The sequence below is a fragment of the Cornus florida genome, unplaced genomic scaffold, assembly GCF_030987335.1.
Source record: "Cornus florida cultivar Cherokee Brave unplaced genomic scaffold, ASM3098733v1 CherokeeBrave_3.0.0_Hap2_Chr11, whole genome shotgun sequence".
NCBI classification, from domain to species: Eukaryota; Viridiplantae; Streptophyta; class Magnoliopsida; order Cornales; family Cornaceae; genus Cornus; species Cornus florida.
In genome coordinates, this window is record NW_026775581.1 from 119,588,054 (window position 1) to 119,604,722 (window position 16,669).

Sequence of the window (16,669 nt, forward strand, 5' to 3'; positions counted from 1 at the left end):
TCACAAAACAGCCTTGAAGAACCTTTTTGTACAAGACCCAACTCTCCCAAAATTGATTGAAGCCAAAGGAGCTCACAAGTACCTTGAGCCATAGCTCGGTATTCAGCTTCAGCAGAGGATCTAGAAACAACAGCCTGCTTCTTACTCTTCCATGATATGAGATGATTACCATAGAAAGTACAGAAGCCAGAGGTAGAACGTCTATCTGTCTTACATCCAGCATAGTCTGCATAAGTAAAACATGAGAGTCTAGACTGATTTCCTGAGGCATAGAACAGACCAAGACAAGGGCACGACTTAAGGTACCTCAAAATATGGTAGACTGCATCCATATGAGCTGAGCGAGAGGCATGCATGAATTGACTAATCACACTAACAGCAAATGTCAAATCGGGCCTTGTGTTAGTCAAGTAGATAAGACGACCTACTAAACGTTGATACACGGATGGATCTGGAAGTAATTCCCCTGACTCAATAGAGAGTTTAAGATTGGGGTCCATAGGAGTGGAAGCGGGTCGACACCCAAGCATGCCAGTATCTTGAAGAAGATCCAAAACATATTTCCTTTGAGATAAAGAAATTCCACGACGGGATCTAGCAACCTCAATTCCAAGAAAATATCGAAGAGGACCTAAGTCCTTCACAACAAAGGACTTTTGAAGATGAAGTTTTGCCTGAGCAATCCCTGAAGCATCATCACCTGTGATAATGATATCATCCACATATCCCAATAACATAATGCAACGACCATTAGAGCGATGTCGAATAAAACAAGTATGGTCTGAGTGGCAGTGCACAAAGCCCATGGATAAAACAACATCGCTGAAACGACTAAACCAAGCTCTAGGAGATTGCTTCAGACCATAAAGAGACTTCCGTAGCCTACAGACTTTCCCAGCATACTCTCCCTCAGCCCGAAATCCAGGGGGTGGATCCATATATATAGTCTCAAGTAAGTCTCCATTAAGAAATGCATTCTTGACATCTAACTGATGCAGAGGCCAAGAATGGGCAGCAGACAAGGAGACAAGTAGTCGCACAGACGTCAACTTAGCCACAGGAGCAAAGGTAGCACTAAAGTCTTTGCCCGGAATCTGAGTAAAGCCTCTTGCCGCCAACCGAGCCTTATACCGATCAATAGAACCATCGGTTAAGTACTTCACATTAAAGACCCATTTGCAGCCAACTGTTTTCTCCCCAGAAGGTAAAGCAACAAGTTCCCATGTATTATTATGGTGTAAAGCATCCATTTCTGTTGTCATGGCAGACACCCAATTGGGATCCTGGAGGGCCTTTGACACAAATCGAGGAATAGAAACGGTCCTAATCTTGCCCAGGAAGGATTTATATGCACCTGAAAGACCATCATAGGAGACATACTGAGAAATAGGGTGTTTAGTGCTACTAGAAAAACCATACCAATTAGGAGGATGACGATCACGGGTAGGATAACGGGAGGTACGCTCAGGAATTATAGGAGCAAGAGGAGAAGGAGAGTTACCTGGACCTGGTTCTGAAGATGATTCTGGCAGGGGAGGTTGAGTGCGATGGCGACGAGAGTAGACCTGCAAAGGTGGAGGGGAACCCTGCATGGATGGAGAAGGAGATTCCAGGACAGTGTGATTTTCAAAGAGAGGAACAGGACGGGCAATAGGAGAAATCTCCTTCTCCAGATCACAAGAGAGAGAATACTGTACTACAGAATTAGTACTATAAAAAGGAACAGTTTCATGAAATGTCACATCAAGAAAATGATACATATGTTTGGTCACAGGATCATAACAACGATAGCTCTTTGACATAGCAGAATACCCCAAGAAAATACACCTAATAGATTTATCATCAAGTTTATGACGAGAAGGACTACGGTTATGAACAAAACAAGTATAGCCAAAAACACGAGGCAGAAGGTGAAACAATGTATAATCAGGCTGGAGAATCTAAAGTGGTGCCTTACCACCCAAAACTCGACTGGGAGTACGATTAATCATAAAAGCAGCTGTAAGAACAGCCATGTGCCAATAGAATTTAGGCACATGCATACCACTCAGAAGACATCGGACCACAGACATAAGATGACGGTTTTTGCGTTCAGCCACGCCATTTTGCTCAGGAGTATAGGGGCAAGTGAGTTGATGTAAAATCCCCTTTTTATTAAGTTCAGACCGGAACTCATTCGAAACATATTCTCGTCCATTATCAGAACGAATATTACGGACAACAGTGTTATACTGGGTTTTGATCATTTGAAGAAACTGGTTAAATAAAAGAAACACATCAGATTTCTTTTTCAATAAATAAACCCAAGTACAACGAGAATAATGTCACATAATATCGATGTCCAGAGAAAGCAGTAACTGGGGAAGGCCCCAGACATCAGAATGAATAAAATCAAACATACTAGGAGCACGACTCATATGAGAAACATAGCTAGTTCTAGTATGTTTAGAAATCTCACAAACTTCACATTGAAACTTATGGTCCTTACATGCTTTATTTAACGAAGGAAACAATAGACATAGATATTGAAAGTTTACATGCCCCAAACGTGCATGCCACAGACTATAAGTGCGAAAAGAAACATCATAAACACTAGAAGTAGGTAGGACAGAAGCTTGAAGACTCGTTCCTGGTGGTTCCCCAAAGTAGTAAAGCCCATCACGCTCATAACCCCTACCAAAAATCCTCTTCGAACAAAAGTCCTGCAACAAACAGTGATCTGGTAAGAATATAACTGCACATTGGAGGTTTTTTGCAAGCCGGCTAACAGATAAAAGGTTAAAGGCAAATTTAGGTACATGAAGGATAGATGAAAGAGTAATATCAGGAGACAGACAAACATCACCCTTACTGTGAATGTAAGATGTAGAGCCATCCGCAAGATACACAGATTGGGTAACAGGTATGACATTAGAAGAAAAAACTGATAACTCACCAGTCATGTGATCATTGGCCCCAGAATCCAGAACTCAAGTGGGCTGCTTGGCCTTAACATGAAATGCAGTAGGAGTACCTGTAGCAATAGTTGCAGTGGGAGCAGTTGAAGGAGCACCAACTCTAGAAGCAAGGGAGCCAAGCTGGTCCTGGATATGCCCAATTTGAGACTGAAGCTGGCTCAGTCCAGGAAATACAGTAGATGCACCAGTAGTAAGTGGAGTTTATGCAACAGCCGCAGTACGAGAAGAACCAGTTCCAGATAAATGGTTCCTAGAAAATTTTTGCTTCAGTTCAGGATGAAGTTTGAAATAACGAGCCTTAACATGTCCAACCCCTCCACAATGGTGACAAATAATCTGACCTCCAGAAGCTCGTGATCTAAAGTTGGCTGCAAAAGCCATACTATCCCCAGCAGGCTCAGACACTGGTACAGGAACAATTGAGGGCTGAATTAAACGGTGTCTGCGTGCTTCACCATCAATAGTAGCAAAGGCTTCCAACAGGGATGGCATTGGTGATTCATTCAATATCTGAGAATTTAGTGGTTCAAATTCTGGGCGTAATCCCATAAAAAACTGATAGGTATGCTGATGATCAAGACGTTTGACAAGAAGAGAGGCTACCTCAGAAGGAAATTCACTGAGAGGCTCATATTGAGCTAGTTCCTCCCAACGAGATCTCAAATACCCAAAATAATCAGTTACAGACAAATTCAGGTCTTCATGCGAGGCCTTAGCAATATTTTGATATAATTCAAAAATACGAGCATCATTCCTAGAATGAGCATACATTTGATTCAAAGCAGTCCACAAGTCATTAACAGTGTCATAAAACATGAATATATTATAAATGCGTTCCTCCATAGAATTAAACATCCATCCTAAAATGGTGCAATTGTCCATATCCCACTGAGCATATTTAGGATCTTTAATATCTGGCCTCTTTTCAGTACCCAAAATCCACCCTGATTTGCCTTTTCCACCAACATAGAGGCAGAGGGAACGAGCCTAGGATGCAAAATTACGGCCGTTAAACAACACACTAGTAACTCGTTGAGCCGGTGTGTGTTGCACCGAAAAGAGAGTTTCTTTATTATTACTTGATTCAGGCATAATATTAAATAGATCAATTCAACAGATTACCAATAATTTCAAATAAAGGAGGAATAAACCTGATTTTGATCAAACCAAGAAGCTGGAGACACGGCGGTCTGATCTGAAAATGCTGCCAAATATCCCGGCAGCCCCAAAAAATTACAAACACGTCTTCTGACCATTAGTGCATGAAAAGGACTAAGGGAAAACCCCTACAGGGGTCAAACCTAGAGGACATTGACTCCCCCTAGGATTGTCGCAACAGCAACCTGAAAAAGAGAGAAGGTCTGTGAAAAAAAAAAAAAATAGGGAAGGGGCTGTAACGAGATAGAGAGAGATATTAAAAGAAGCGGTGAAAGAGAGAGAGATGGGGGAGGCGTAGGTTTGAGGCTCTGATACCAAAAAGTAACTTGGTAAAATTGGCGTTCTCAATTTGAGAGCCTGACTATTATTATATACAAGCGGAAAATTACAAATATGGAAAAGAGAATGAAATCAAATCAAAATAAAGAGATTAAAATTAAATCAAATCAAATCAAATCAAAATAAAAATAAAATCCCTAAAAATTAGCCTATATTGAAGACCCAATAAATCTGCCATAATCGTTGAGTCAACTTATAGATAAGATTTCCAACATATATATATATATATATTCTAATGCCCTCTGGTAACATTATGTTCATTAATCATCTTCAAAGGATAAGTAGCATCAATAAATACTTTATTCTTTTTGATTTTGTCATATGTTTCTTCTGCTACTGCAGGGTCCTCTTGGTTGGCAATCACTTGCAGGTCTGACTACAGGAGAATCTTTTCTACTCAGGGACATCGATTTTTTTGTTAATGCTAATGAACATGCTGACATCACTGCCATGTCCTGGGAAGCTGCTATACAAAAACATGTTGAAGAGGAACTGTATTCTTCTTCAATTGAGGTAGTTACAGCTCTTTGCAGAAAACTTGATTCATGTTTATAATCATGCAACTTTTAATATTGCATTATTTTTGGTAAGTAAAATTGTATAAAAGCACTCAAAAGGGGAGCGCATCCCAAGAGAACTACACAATATTGCATTATTACCAGGCGAGAAGTTAAGGAGACCTCAGTTTTACTTAATTAAGTTTGGTTGGAGACTCCTAGTGTCTTAGTACATGATGGGAGGATTAGATTGGATAAAAAATCTGACCTTTCACATTAATTGTAAAAAATGGCTGCCACCTTACTGGGACCCCATTCTCTCGCTTCGTAGACCAAACCTCTAGCACTATTCCAAGTAATAATCTGTTTTCAAAGTTAGCATCAAAACTTATGTTATTCTTCCCAGTTTCCAAAAAAAACTGTTTGAAAATATTGTGCTGTTCAGAAGTGTTGGTGTTATTTAAGAGGTGCAAAACAGAAAGTTGATTATGTCTTCAATCATCTCCTTGCTTTCGTGGAATTCTCCTAACATTTCAGTGTCTGGTTTTATTTCTTTCTTGTCAGGAAACTGGACTTGGACTTGAGCACCACTTGCATCGTGGACGTGCATTGGCAGCTTTTAACCATCTCCTTGCTGTTAGAGTTCAAAAGCTGAAATTAGAAAATATCCACAGAGGACAAGCCGGCACTTCACTGCATGGGCAAACAAATGTGCAATTAGATGTGCAATCACTTCTTACACCTATAACACAAAGTGAAGAGTCTCTTCTTTCATCTGTATGGATCACTTTTCATTTTTATTTATACTTGATTGGGACTTGCTTAAGATGCACTGAATTGATAATGTTTCATTTATCTATTTATTGCCACTTTCGCAAGAGAACTTTTTGGTGAATTCTAAAAACAGAAATATGTTTTTGGCAGCTGCAGTTAAAAACTGATTTTGTTTCTCTTTGGCATTAGCTTTCACATTGTTATGTTTGTTTTTGTGTTAATGTGTGGGTTGATGGGTCGGAAAGAAAATTTTCAGATTGCGACATTTAGTGGTCTAGAAGAAAAAAGAGCATATTGGATTGTATGATCTGGTTATGATACTATTTTTTGGAGTAACAGTTGTCTTATTAGTGCTCTTTTGCATACATATGGTGTATGATTTGCTTTTGATCTTAACTGTAGATTCTGCTACCAGATCTGTTCAATGTACTTCTGCACAAAATATAACTCTGATCCACTGGTATCGAACACTGAAAATGTATCTGATTAGGGTGATAAACAGCAGTGCATGTTTGTCATAAACTATAGGGTAGTCAATGATAATATTAGCACAAATGAAACTAAACATAATGTTGAGACAATCAGTAAGGAATCATTTGGATTGACCACCGAGATTGGACCAGGACGAACCTACTTCAGCTTATGGTTACAGTGAGTTGGAATTTATTTGGATCCAGAACCATAATTCAAACCTACATTATATGGACCCTGGCAGTTGGATCTCCAGCCATTCCACCTCTGTGGCATGTTGTAGGTTAAGATGGTTGTGTGGTGACAGAAGTGGTGGTGAGGTGGAGCCACTATGCTGATGGGGGCAGCACTGCTGATGGTGGTGGGGTGCCAGTGGTGATTTTTGGTGTCAGCAACAGGTTATTTGGGGTGGAATGGTGAACATCATAGTGTGTCAGAAGCTGTCTCATTTGGTCCAAACCAATTTCAATGATTGATTATTGACTCTTGCTAATACCATGGCATGTGGCAAGCAACTAAGACATGTTTGTGACAAGGAAATGTAATAATTGGATTGAAATGCATATTCAAGAGGATTCATTTTGCTGACATTGCTCACAACAGGTTATAAATAGTAGTAAAGGGTTTGGACGTCACTTAGCGTAATACTAGCCTGATCAGTTAAAATGAAACAAGAAAAAAAAGGTTACCAGAGTCATGGGCATGATGGAAAGACTTGTACCATGCAAGTGACAAACTTATGACATCTGGTGAGGTGTTGGTGGAGGTGATGCTGGTGGGTGTGTTTTGTTGTAGTGGTCTTCCAAGACGAAAAGGCAGTAACTGTGATGTTGATGGTGCAACTCTTTCTTTCAAACAATGAAGCATGAGCTGTGTTTCACTTTTTGTCTTTTTCCTCTTTAGTTCACAGTAGAATCTTGTTTTTCTTGTTTTACATGGATAAGGAACAAAATCGACCTGCTATACAAGTTTTTAAGGTACATAGGATTCTGTCTAGTTTTCAAATTTGTATACTCCATACAATCTCAGGTCCCAAATCTATGAGTTTTTGTTCATCATATGGCTATGAATATTTGTTCAATGTATATAAACTTTTTCTTGTTACCTTAGGTAAGTTCAAGTAGTAAGTCCCCACATGTAGCATTTCCGACGTCGGCTATCCCGAGCTAGCCATCCATTGTTGTCAGCCTACCTTACCCCACAGGTGTCTTTGTATCATAAGATAATTTACCTGGACACTTCTCTGTTTATAATGTGATGGAGACAAATAAGTGAAGTTTCAGAGGAAATTTCTATTTTATGGTATGTTTTTTCTCTTCCTTTGTTGGACATGCATGCTGAGTACATTTCAAACAGCAGGTGGGTTGGGTACATGTCTTTTTCCCTTTACCATATTGCAAGAGTCCTTATACATAGCATGTGTTAAAAAAGTGCAACCAGAGGGCCCATATTTGAGTCTTGTGCATGTGTAGAGAGGTCTTGTTACTTATAACACATTATGACCTTAACATATTGATTTTATGTAAATAATTCTCTGATTTTGTGCCACTTCAATGTTCAGGTCATGCCACTTGCTGTTGCGCATTTTGAAGATTCTGTTTTGGTGGCTTCATGTGCTTTTCTGTTGGAGCTATGTGGTTTATCTGCTAGCATGCTCCGAGTAGACGTGGCTGCTTTAAGGCGAATATCTTCTTTTTACAAGTCCAGTGATTACACTGATCATTACAAGCAACTTTCACCTAAGGGTCCTTTTCATTCAATATTCCATGAGGGTGATATTGCACATTCTCTTGCTCGGGCATTGGCTGATGATTATGTGCACCATGATAATTCCAGCACCATTAAAAGAAAAGGAAATCTAAATACCATTACTAGTAAACAACCTTCCCAAACTCTCATGCTTGTCCTGCAGCATTTGGAAAAAGTGAGTCTTCCGCAGTTGGCTGAAGGGAAGACATGTGGTTCTTGGTTATTAAATGGCAATGGTGATGGACCTGAGTTACGGTGTCAGCAAAAAGCTGAAAGCCAGCACTGGAATTTAGTTACAGTTTTTTGTCAGATGCATCAGATTCCCTTGAGCATTAAATACCTTGCTGTATTAGCAAGGGATAATGACTGGGTATGTCTCTTTATTTTTTTAAGTTTTGGATCATGAATATTACGATTCTTTAACTCATCTCATGTATATGTATATTTATATAATTCTTTAAAGTTGCTTTATTTTCTGCTAGGTTGGGTTTTTATCAGAAGCTCAGGTTGGGGGATATTCTTTTGAGATAGTAATCCAAATAGTAAGTCTCATGCACCTTTTAACTTTTTTTTAGTAACTATTATAACTAGATTGTACTGCTGTTCTTATGAATAGAAAAATGACCTTTTATTTTCCAATTATATTTGTTTAATCGTATGTTTCAGGCATCAAAAGAGTTTAGTGATCCACGTCTAAAAGTTCACATATTAACAGTTTTGAAAGGACTGCAGTCAAGAAAGAAAGTTAACTCCTCATCAAGCCCAGATACTGCAGAAAAAAGAAGTGAATTATCCCTTTCAGATGAAAATACTTATATCCCTGTTGAACTCTTTGGAATTCTTGCGGAGTGTGAAAACCAGATAAATCCTGGACAGGCCCTTCTGTTGAAAGCGAAGGACTTGTGCTGGTCTATTTTGGCAATGATTGCATCATGTTTTGCAGATGTTTCTCCAATGTCCTGCCTAACAGTTTGGCTGGAAATAACTGCTGCAAGGTTGCCATCAGATTCTTCTTTGTTTATTTTACAATTTTTATGCTTCCCCAAATTTGGAAAACTTTGAGCTTTCATGCTACATTCATTTTCTTGAAGTTGAATTATAGTATTGACATTTTTTTACCTCTTGAGTTTTTAAAGGTTTGTCACTAGTACATTGTGTCCATAGACTTGGGGTTTAGATCTCATTGTAAGTTTTTTCTTTTCAGAGAGACTTCATCCATCAAGGTGAATGACATTGCTTCCCAGATTGCAAATAATGTTGGTGCAGCTGTGGAAGCTACAAATTCCCTTCCAACGGGTAGTAGAGCCCTTACATTTCATTACAACAGGAGAAATCCAAAACGTAGGCGGCTTATGGGACCATTGTCAATGGATTCTTTGACTTCCTCTGCGTCTGATGTTTCTTGTACTTCTGATAGTACTAAAGTATTTGCTGCCCAAGGCATTATTGCTGACGAGGAAAGGAAAAAACAAGTTGGTGAAGATCTTAAAGTTTCAAGTGATTCTGATGAAGTGCATATTTCTTTGTCGAGGATGGTTGCAGTGCTGTGTGAACAACACTTGTTTCTTCCTTTGCTAAGGGCTTTTGAAATGTTCCTTCCCTCATGTTCTCTTTTACCTTTTATTCGTGCTCTTCAGGTTTGTTGGCATAAAATATTACAACCAAGCCTTTCCTTTTTATGACTAAAATATTACTTTGATGACCTAGCATGTTATCCTTTTTCTTTTTCTTTTTCTTTGATAAATAGCATAGCATGACATTCATTGTTTGATCAGTTTCTTGTAGCTCATCAAGCAAACTAAATAAGCTCTCAAAACTGCTTGATTCTTCAAATTGGAGTCTTGGAGAGAACATTCTTCTTTTCAGAGTAGATTTTCCTTTAGGGATATAAAATTAATACCGTCGTCTTGCTGCAAGGAAACTTCGTCCAATCAGCAGCTCATTGATCCTTAGTTAACTATTTATTTTTTGAAGCAAGCTGTAGATTCCATTTCTACCAATTGCCAGTTTTCCATCTGGATGAACCACTTAGATTTTCCCGTAGCCTCCCAATTATTACCTGAGAGTGCATTATCTTAAACCAAAATTACCTAATACTTCATTATATTAGTAAATTGGGTTATGAATTGGTCATTATTTCTTGAACTTCTGCCTTTTTTTGTTTATACATTATTCAGTGATTATAAGATGCATTATTCATCAATTACTACCTTGTCATATTTCTTTCCTGACTTTTTTTTTTTTTTTTTTTTTTCAAATTTAAAGTGTCCTTTGCGTGTTTTTTTATTATTTCTCCATATGTACAATAGTACTTTCCTATTTTTGAAACAAATGTTCGACGGTCCTAGGATTGTCATGTTAAACAGTGTCTGATATGGACACAGCTCCAGGTCATAGGGCTTGAAAAGAAGTTAAAAAATGTTCTTTGGCAGCCTTTATTAAGTAAAAAGGAAGTCCATATAAAAATGTTTTTTGAAGTAAACTTATATAACAGTTACATAAGTTTTTACAGCTAAGTTGTTTTGAACCATATTTTGCAATTCATAGTGATTTGTAATTGATTATGTACATCACAGTATTTTTGTCTTCACTCAAAAATGAGTTTGGGACAACCGAGCTTAACATAAAAACAAAAGAAAAAAAAAAGAAAAGGAAGAAAAAGAGGGAGAGAGAGATGGAGATTTACATATAACTTAGTTGTGTTTACATTTTTGGTGACTTTCTTTGGCTTAATTCTGAATGTGAATTTTGAGAAGGAATATGTCATCACTCTTCAACTTCCAATTCTAATGCTTATTTTTTAATTTCCAGGCATTTTCGAAAATGCGCCTGTCTGAAGCTTCTGCACATCTGGGATCCTTTTCTGCAAGAATTAAGGAAGAATTTCCACATATCCAGACAAACGTAGGAAGAGAAGGGCAGATTGGAACTTCATGGATAAGTTCAACTGCTGTGAAAGCTGCTGATGCGATGCTTTCAACATGTCCATCACCTTATGAAAAAAGATGCTTATTACAACTTCTTGCTGCAACCGACTTTGGTGATGGGGGATCTGCTCCAACATATTATCGACAACTGTACTGGAAAATTAATTTAGCAGAGCCTTCATTACGCAACGATGAAGGTCTACAACTAGGAAATGAGACTTTAGATGATGCTTCACTTCTGACTGCTTTAGAAAAGAATGGGCACTGGGAACAAGCACGCAATTGGGCCAAGCAATTAGAGGCAAGTGGTGGGCCTTGGAAGTCTGCTGTACACCATGTTACTGAAACTCAGGTACTCAGTTTACCTTCTATGACCCAACCTGTTTCTGTGTCTCCTATATCATATTAGTGTTGTCAAATTTTACTGATTATGGTAATGTTAACATTAATGGTTATAATGCTCGTGTATCTTATGTTCACATAGTGGCTATTTTGTGATTGAAACTAGATATATGTATATTGAATCTTTTTCACATATATAAATCTCTGGTTTTTCTATAAATAATTACATAGTACTTATCTGCTGTGCTTTTGGTGTAGGAATTATGATTTGCTTTTCAAAGTCTGTAAAGAAATTGCTAATGAAGTATTTTCTTAGTCTTTACGTTTGGACAATGCTTCTGTATTTAACATCCTTTCATACTCTTGTTCCATGATATGGGACCCCTGCATTTTGTATGGACATCCAAGATAGATATTATAGATATTTTCATATTAGAGTTTTTGATTTTTCAATTTTTCATATCGTACTAATCCCATATTTATTTGCGATAACTTTAGATGAAATAACAAGAGATTTCCAAGGAGACATTAAATGGTGCATGTTGTTTGCCGATGACATAGTGTTATTGGATACTGTTAATGATAACTTGACAATAAAAATAGAAATGTGGAAAAATATATTAGAATCAAATGGATAGAAAATTAGTTGGTCCAAAACAGAATATATGGAATGTCAATTTAATAGAAAATTTATGATATTGATAACATAGTGATCATACTTTAAAACCAAAGAATTATCCAAAATAACCAATTTCGATATTTAGGATCAGCAATATAAAATTATGTAGGGTAAATATCAATATAAATAGTAGAATTGGATCAGGGAGGATATAATGGAGGCAGGCTAGTGGCGTTCTATGTGATTAAAGAATAAGAAAAAATTTAAAAGAAATTTTTTATAGAACAGTTATTTGGCTATATATTTTTTATGGACCAGATTGTTGGGTCTTAAAAAAGGAACAAGAACAATGCATTCATATAACGAAGTGAGGATGTCAAGATGGATGGTAAGGAAAAATTAGGAGTGGCGCTCATTAGTGACAAAATAAGAGAAAGTAGACTTAGTTGTTATGTATATATACAAAAGACCTATAGATGGGCCAATAAGAAGAGGACCTATAGATGGGCCAATAAGAAGAGGAAGGCTAGTTTGCATAGAAGGTAAGAGACAGAAAAGGCGAGCAAAACTAACATGGGATAAAGTTATTAGAAATGATTTTAAGAGGTTATATTATACCTTAATTATTTTACATTATTTTCCTTTATATGCTTCATCATCTCAAGGGATGCATTCAGTTCTAATTTGGCTTGGTCTCTAAAAGCCTCATTTCAGCCGCACTCATGTTTTGGAAATGGTGTTTCTTGATTTTCAAGCATTTTTTGACCATACAGAAGTAACAAAATAGGTTGTGGCATAGCCATAATGCTTGATTCTCTATAAGCAGTCTGCTTCATCCATCATGCTTTGATTTTTTTTTATTTATTTATTATTTTTATAAGTATCCATCATGCTTGGATTTTATGGAGAGCATCCTCTCTGATTTCCTTTTGAGTGGATAACCAAATCAATACAAATGGGAACGGTCACTTTAGGTATATTATCAGGTATTATACACTATATATCAATATAATATGCAGCTCTGAGTTATACAAAATTTTCTTAGTGTTTGAATCGACACTACACTCCGTATGCACTCTGCTTCAACCATCTTGCTTTGATTTTATTTAATGCTCTCTAATCTCATTTTGAGTGGATGATGGATTCAAGATACTGGGAATCTTAAGAAGGTATATCCTAGCCAACAATCTTCACTGATCACTTGCTTCTTTTCCTTTTTTGCTTGTAAATCCTTCATACCCTGGAGGGTTTTTTCATAGTCTAGTTAGATTTAACCCTTTATTCTAGTCTTGCCAGGGTCATCAGCATTATACACTAGATATCTATACAGTGTGTAACATGCACTTATATGGTTTTGCTCCCTAGAACTTCTATGTTATAATTTTCTAATGCTTTCTCTCTCTCTCTCTCTTCAGGCTGAGTCGATGGTGGCAGAGTGGAAGGAGTTTCTTTGGGATGTCTCAGAAGAGAGGGTTGCTTTATGGGGCCACTGCCAAACACTGTTTCTGAGATATTCCTTCCCTGCATTACAGGTATGTTCATTTCCGTACCTGCAACAATTACAACAGCTAAATAAAATCATATTTTCCTTCATTCTATAATTGACCTTGTTTACCTGCTGGAAATTCATCTGGCAACTTAATAGCTTATTTTTTGGTGTGTGCTGCCATCATTTGGCTTGTAGGCAGGATTATTTTTTCTTAAACATGCAGAAGCCGTGGAGAAAGATCTCCCAGCAAGAGAGCTCCACGAATTGTTGCTTCTTTCTCTACAATGGTTAAGTGGGATGATAACCCTGTCTAATCCGTAAGTATATCTTTTCCAAATTCGCAGTACTGCTTCACATCTTTGTATAAAAATTGTTCTCTGAACCTCTATAAAAAAAATCCGCAGAGTTTATCCATTGCATCTTCTGCGAGAAATCGAGACTAGAGTGTGGCTCCTAGCAGTGGAATCAGAAGCTCAGGTGAAGGGTGAAGGAGACTTCACTTTGACCAATTCCATCCGTGAACCTGGAACTGGAAAGAGCTCCAATATTATAGACCGGACGGCTAGCATTATAACAAAAATGGACAATCATATGAATTCAATGAGGATTAGAACTGCTGAGAGGAATGATGTGAGAGAAAATAACCAGACACATCACAGGATCCCACAGGTTGTCGATGCTAGCTTTTCAGCTACTGTCGTGGGGAGTGCAAAGACGAAACGGAGAGCCAAAGGCACTGTGTCTTCAAGACGGCCTTTAATTGACACAGTGGATAAAAGTGCTGATTTTGAAGATAGCTCTGGTCCTCTCAGTTTCAGGAATGACTTGCATTTGCAAGATGAAAACGGTAGAATGGAATCATCTTTTTCAAGGTGGGAGGAAAGGGTTGGGCCTGCAGAGCTAGAAAGGGCTGTTCTTTCTTTATTGGAGTTTGGCCAAATAACAGCTGCCAAACAACTCCAACATAAGCTGTCTGCTGCACACATACCGTCTGAATTTGTACTGGTAGATGCTGCTCTAAAACTTGCAGCTATCTCAACTCCTAGTAGTGAAGTATCCATATCACTGGTGGATGAGGAAGTACATTCAGTTGTTCAGTCGTACAATATACTGACTGACCACCATATGGTTAACCCACTGCAGGTTCTTATACAAAGCTCTTTCTTGTTTTTTCTTTACTTAAGTTCCTTTGATGAAGTAGTGATGGTTTAGAAATATTAAAATAAATAAATAACACTTGCAACAAACATCAATAAACTCATGTGCCATCATTTCTACAGTATCTTAAAACAAAATATTAGCATCATCAACATAAATTGTTGTTTGTAATCAGATTCCAAAGTTAAAATATATTCTATTGCCCTGTCTAGCCCGATTTGTGTTTTGTTCTCTGTTTTCGTTTCAGCTGATTATTTTTTTACCCTCGCGGATGCTCATAAAATTCTGGTATCAGTGTTTGAACTATTATATTAGTTTCTTGTGCAATTACAGGTATTGGAGAGCTTAACATCCATCTTTACCGAAGGTAGTGGGCGTGGACTATGTAAGAGAATAGTAGCAGTTGTAAAAGCTGCAAATGTGTTAGGTCTTTCATTCTTGGAGGCTTTTGATAAGCAACCAATTGAATTGCTACAACTGCTTTCTCTTAAAGCACAAGATTCGTTTGAGGAAGCAAATCTTCTAGTTCAAACTCATTCTATGCCAGCCGCCAGTATTGCTCAAATTCTTGCAGAATCCTTTTTAAAGGTTTGGTTTCTTTCTCAAGTTTATTTCACTAGCATGTTGATGCTTTCAAATTTAGTTTACCTAGAAATACAAATGAGGATGTAGTTAAAGATTGACAATTAAGAGGTACAGAAAAGTTGTTGATGCTTTCAACAATTCAACTCTTCTTCAAGACATTTGGCTTCTGCATTCGGATGGAAGATAGCTAGGTTTTACCTTGCACGAACAAGTGGCACCTGTTGCTTGTCTTGTCCAGACTGAAGCCAAATTCAGATTTTGAAGGAAAAAAAAAATGTTTAAATCCAGTCTTCCCACATGGTCAGAGAAATTTAAATAAAACCAGTCTTCCTACATTTGGCCGTGCTCTGTTAAGTTTTTATTTTTATTTTTTATTTTTGAAGACTTACTGTTAAGTTTGGTCAGAGAAATTTAGACAAATAATGTGATTTGAATTGGATGTAACAAAAGCTACATTTGTTTTGTCATATTGGAATCTGAACTATTCTGCATTCAAGAGAAAAATTAATTACATAACTCTGATGCACTCCAGGGTTTACTAGCTGCACATCGTGGGGGGTATATGGATTCACAGAAGGAGGAAGGACCTGCTCCTCTATTGTGGAGAATTTCAGATTTCTTGAAGTGGGCAGAGCTTTGTCCCTCTGAACCGGAAATTGGCCATGCATTGATGCGTTTAGTGATTACTGGACAAGAAATACCGCATGCCTGTGAGGTATTATTGTTGTTCTTGTTTCTGTTCTATGTGCTAAAACAATCAAATATTCTTAAACATAATAGACCATGTTGGAGTTTTTGGCTGGAAATTCAATTAAATGAATAAGTGAACATGATGCTTATTGTATCATTATCTATTTATGGTAAAGTGTGCTCATGCTTTACCACCTCCTTAGATATTGTTAAATAAATAGAAAATTAACCATTTAAATTGTTTCTTGTTACTTCATTTCATTTAAATGAGCTGATGCAGTGTTGGTGAAATATGATGGTTCAGGTTGAGCTTCTTATTCTGTCCCACCATTTCTACAAGTCATCAGCTTGTCTTGATGGAGTTGATGTTCTTGTGGCCCTTGCAGCAACCAGGGTAGAGGCTTATGTGTCTGAGGGTGATTTTCCATGTTTGGCTCGTCTAATAACTGGAGTTGGAAACTTCCATGCCCTTAATTTCATACTTGGAATTCTTATAGAAAACGGTCAGCTGGATCTTCTTCTCCAGAAGTATTCAGCTGCTGCTGATGCAAACACGAGCACTGCTGAGGCTGTAAGAGGATTCCGAATGGCTGTTCTCACATCACTGAAGCATTTCAACCCAAACGATCTCGATGCATTTGCTATGGTTCGTATATGCACCCATGATTCTCACCTACAATATTGAATAATTTTAAATGCCAGTTATAGAAAAAGCGTAGCAAGTAATTGGGAAAAGGCTTGGTCATTCCTGTTTAAGGTTTTTTTTTTTCTTCCCTAAATGTCATTCATGTCAAGTTCTGTAGAAGTACTAGGAATACTTGGCTGTATATACACGTTATGGGTGCTATGAGGAAAGCTTTGAAATCTGGTTACTTGGTTGACGTGGTGGCTAACAATTAGTTGGTCATTTTATC

At 37.6% G+C, this 16,669-nt stretch overlaps 1 protein-coding gene across 3 annotated transcripts in view; it reads left to right on the plus strand.

Annotated features, from left to right (window-relative positions):
* Positions 1-16,669, plus strand: part of LOC132284280 (uncharacterized) — a 54,743-nt gene that overhangs the window by 36,685 nt on the left and 1,389 nt on the right. For 2 of the 3 annotated variants that reach the window (XM_059786368.1, XM_059786369.1), the window contains exons 14-26: positions 4,797-4,967; positions 5,516-5,728; positions 7,758-8,315; positions 8,428-8,487; positions 8,612-8,940; positions 9,150-9,582; positions 10,757-11,224; positions 13,249-13,365; positions 13,518-13,639; positions 13,727-14,465; positions 14,814-15,068; positions 15,598-15,780; positions 16,060-16,401. In XM_059786368.1, the coding sequence (XP_059642351.1) occupies positions 4,797-4,967; positions 5,516-5,728; positions 7,758-8,315; positions 8,428-8,487; positions 8,612-8,940; positions 9,150-9,582; positions 10,757-11,224; positions 13,249-13,365; positions 13,518-13,639; positions 13,727-14,465; positions 14,814-15,068; positions 15,598-15,780; positions 16,060-16,401 (3,990 nt within the window). Of the gene's footprint in view, positions 1-4,796; positions 4,968-5,515; positions 5,729-7,757; positions 8,316-8,427; positions 8,488-8,611; positions 8,941-9,149; positions 9,583-10,756; positions 11,225-13,248; positions 13,366-13,517; positions 13,640-13,726; positions 14,466-14,813; positions 15,069-15,597; positions 15,781-16,059; positions 16,402-16,669 lie in introns of those variants that run through there. The other variant, XM_059786370.1, reaches the window with a different exon arrangement.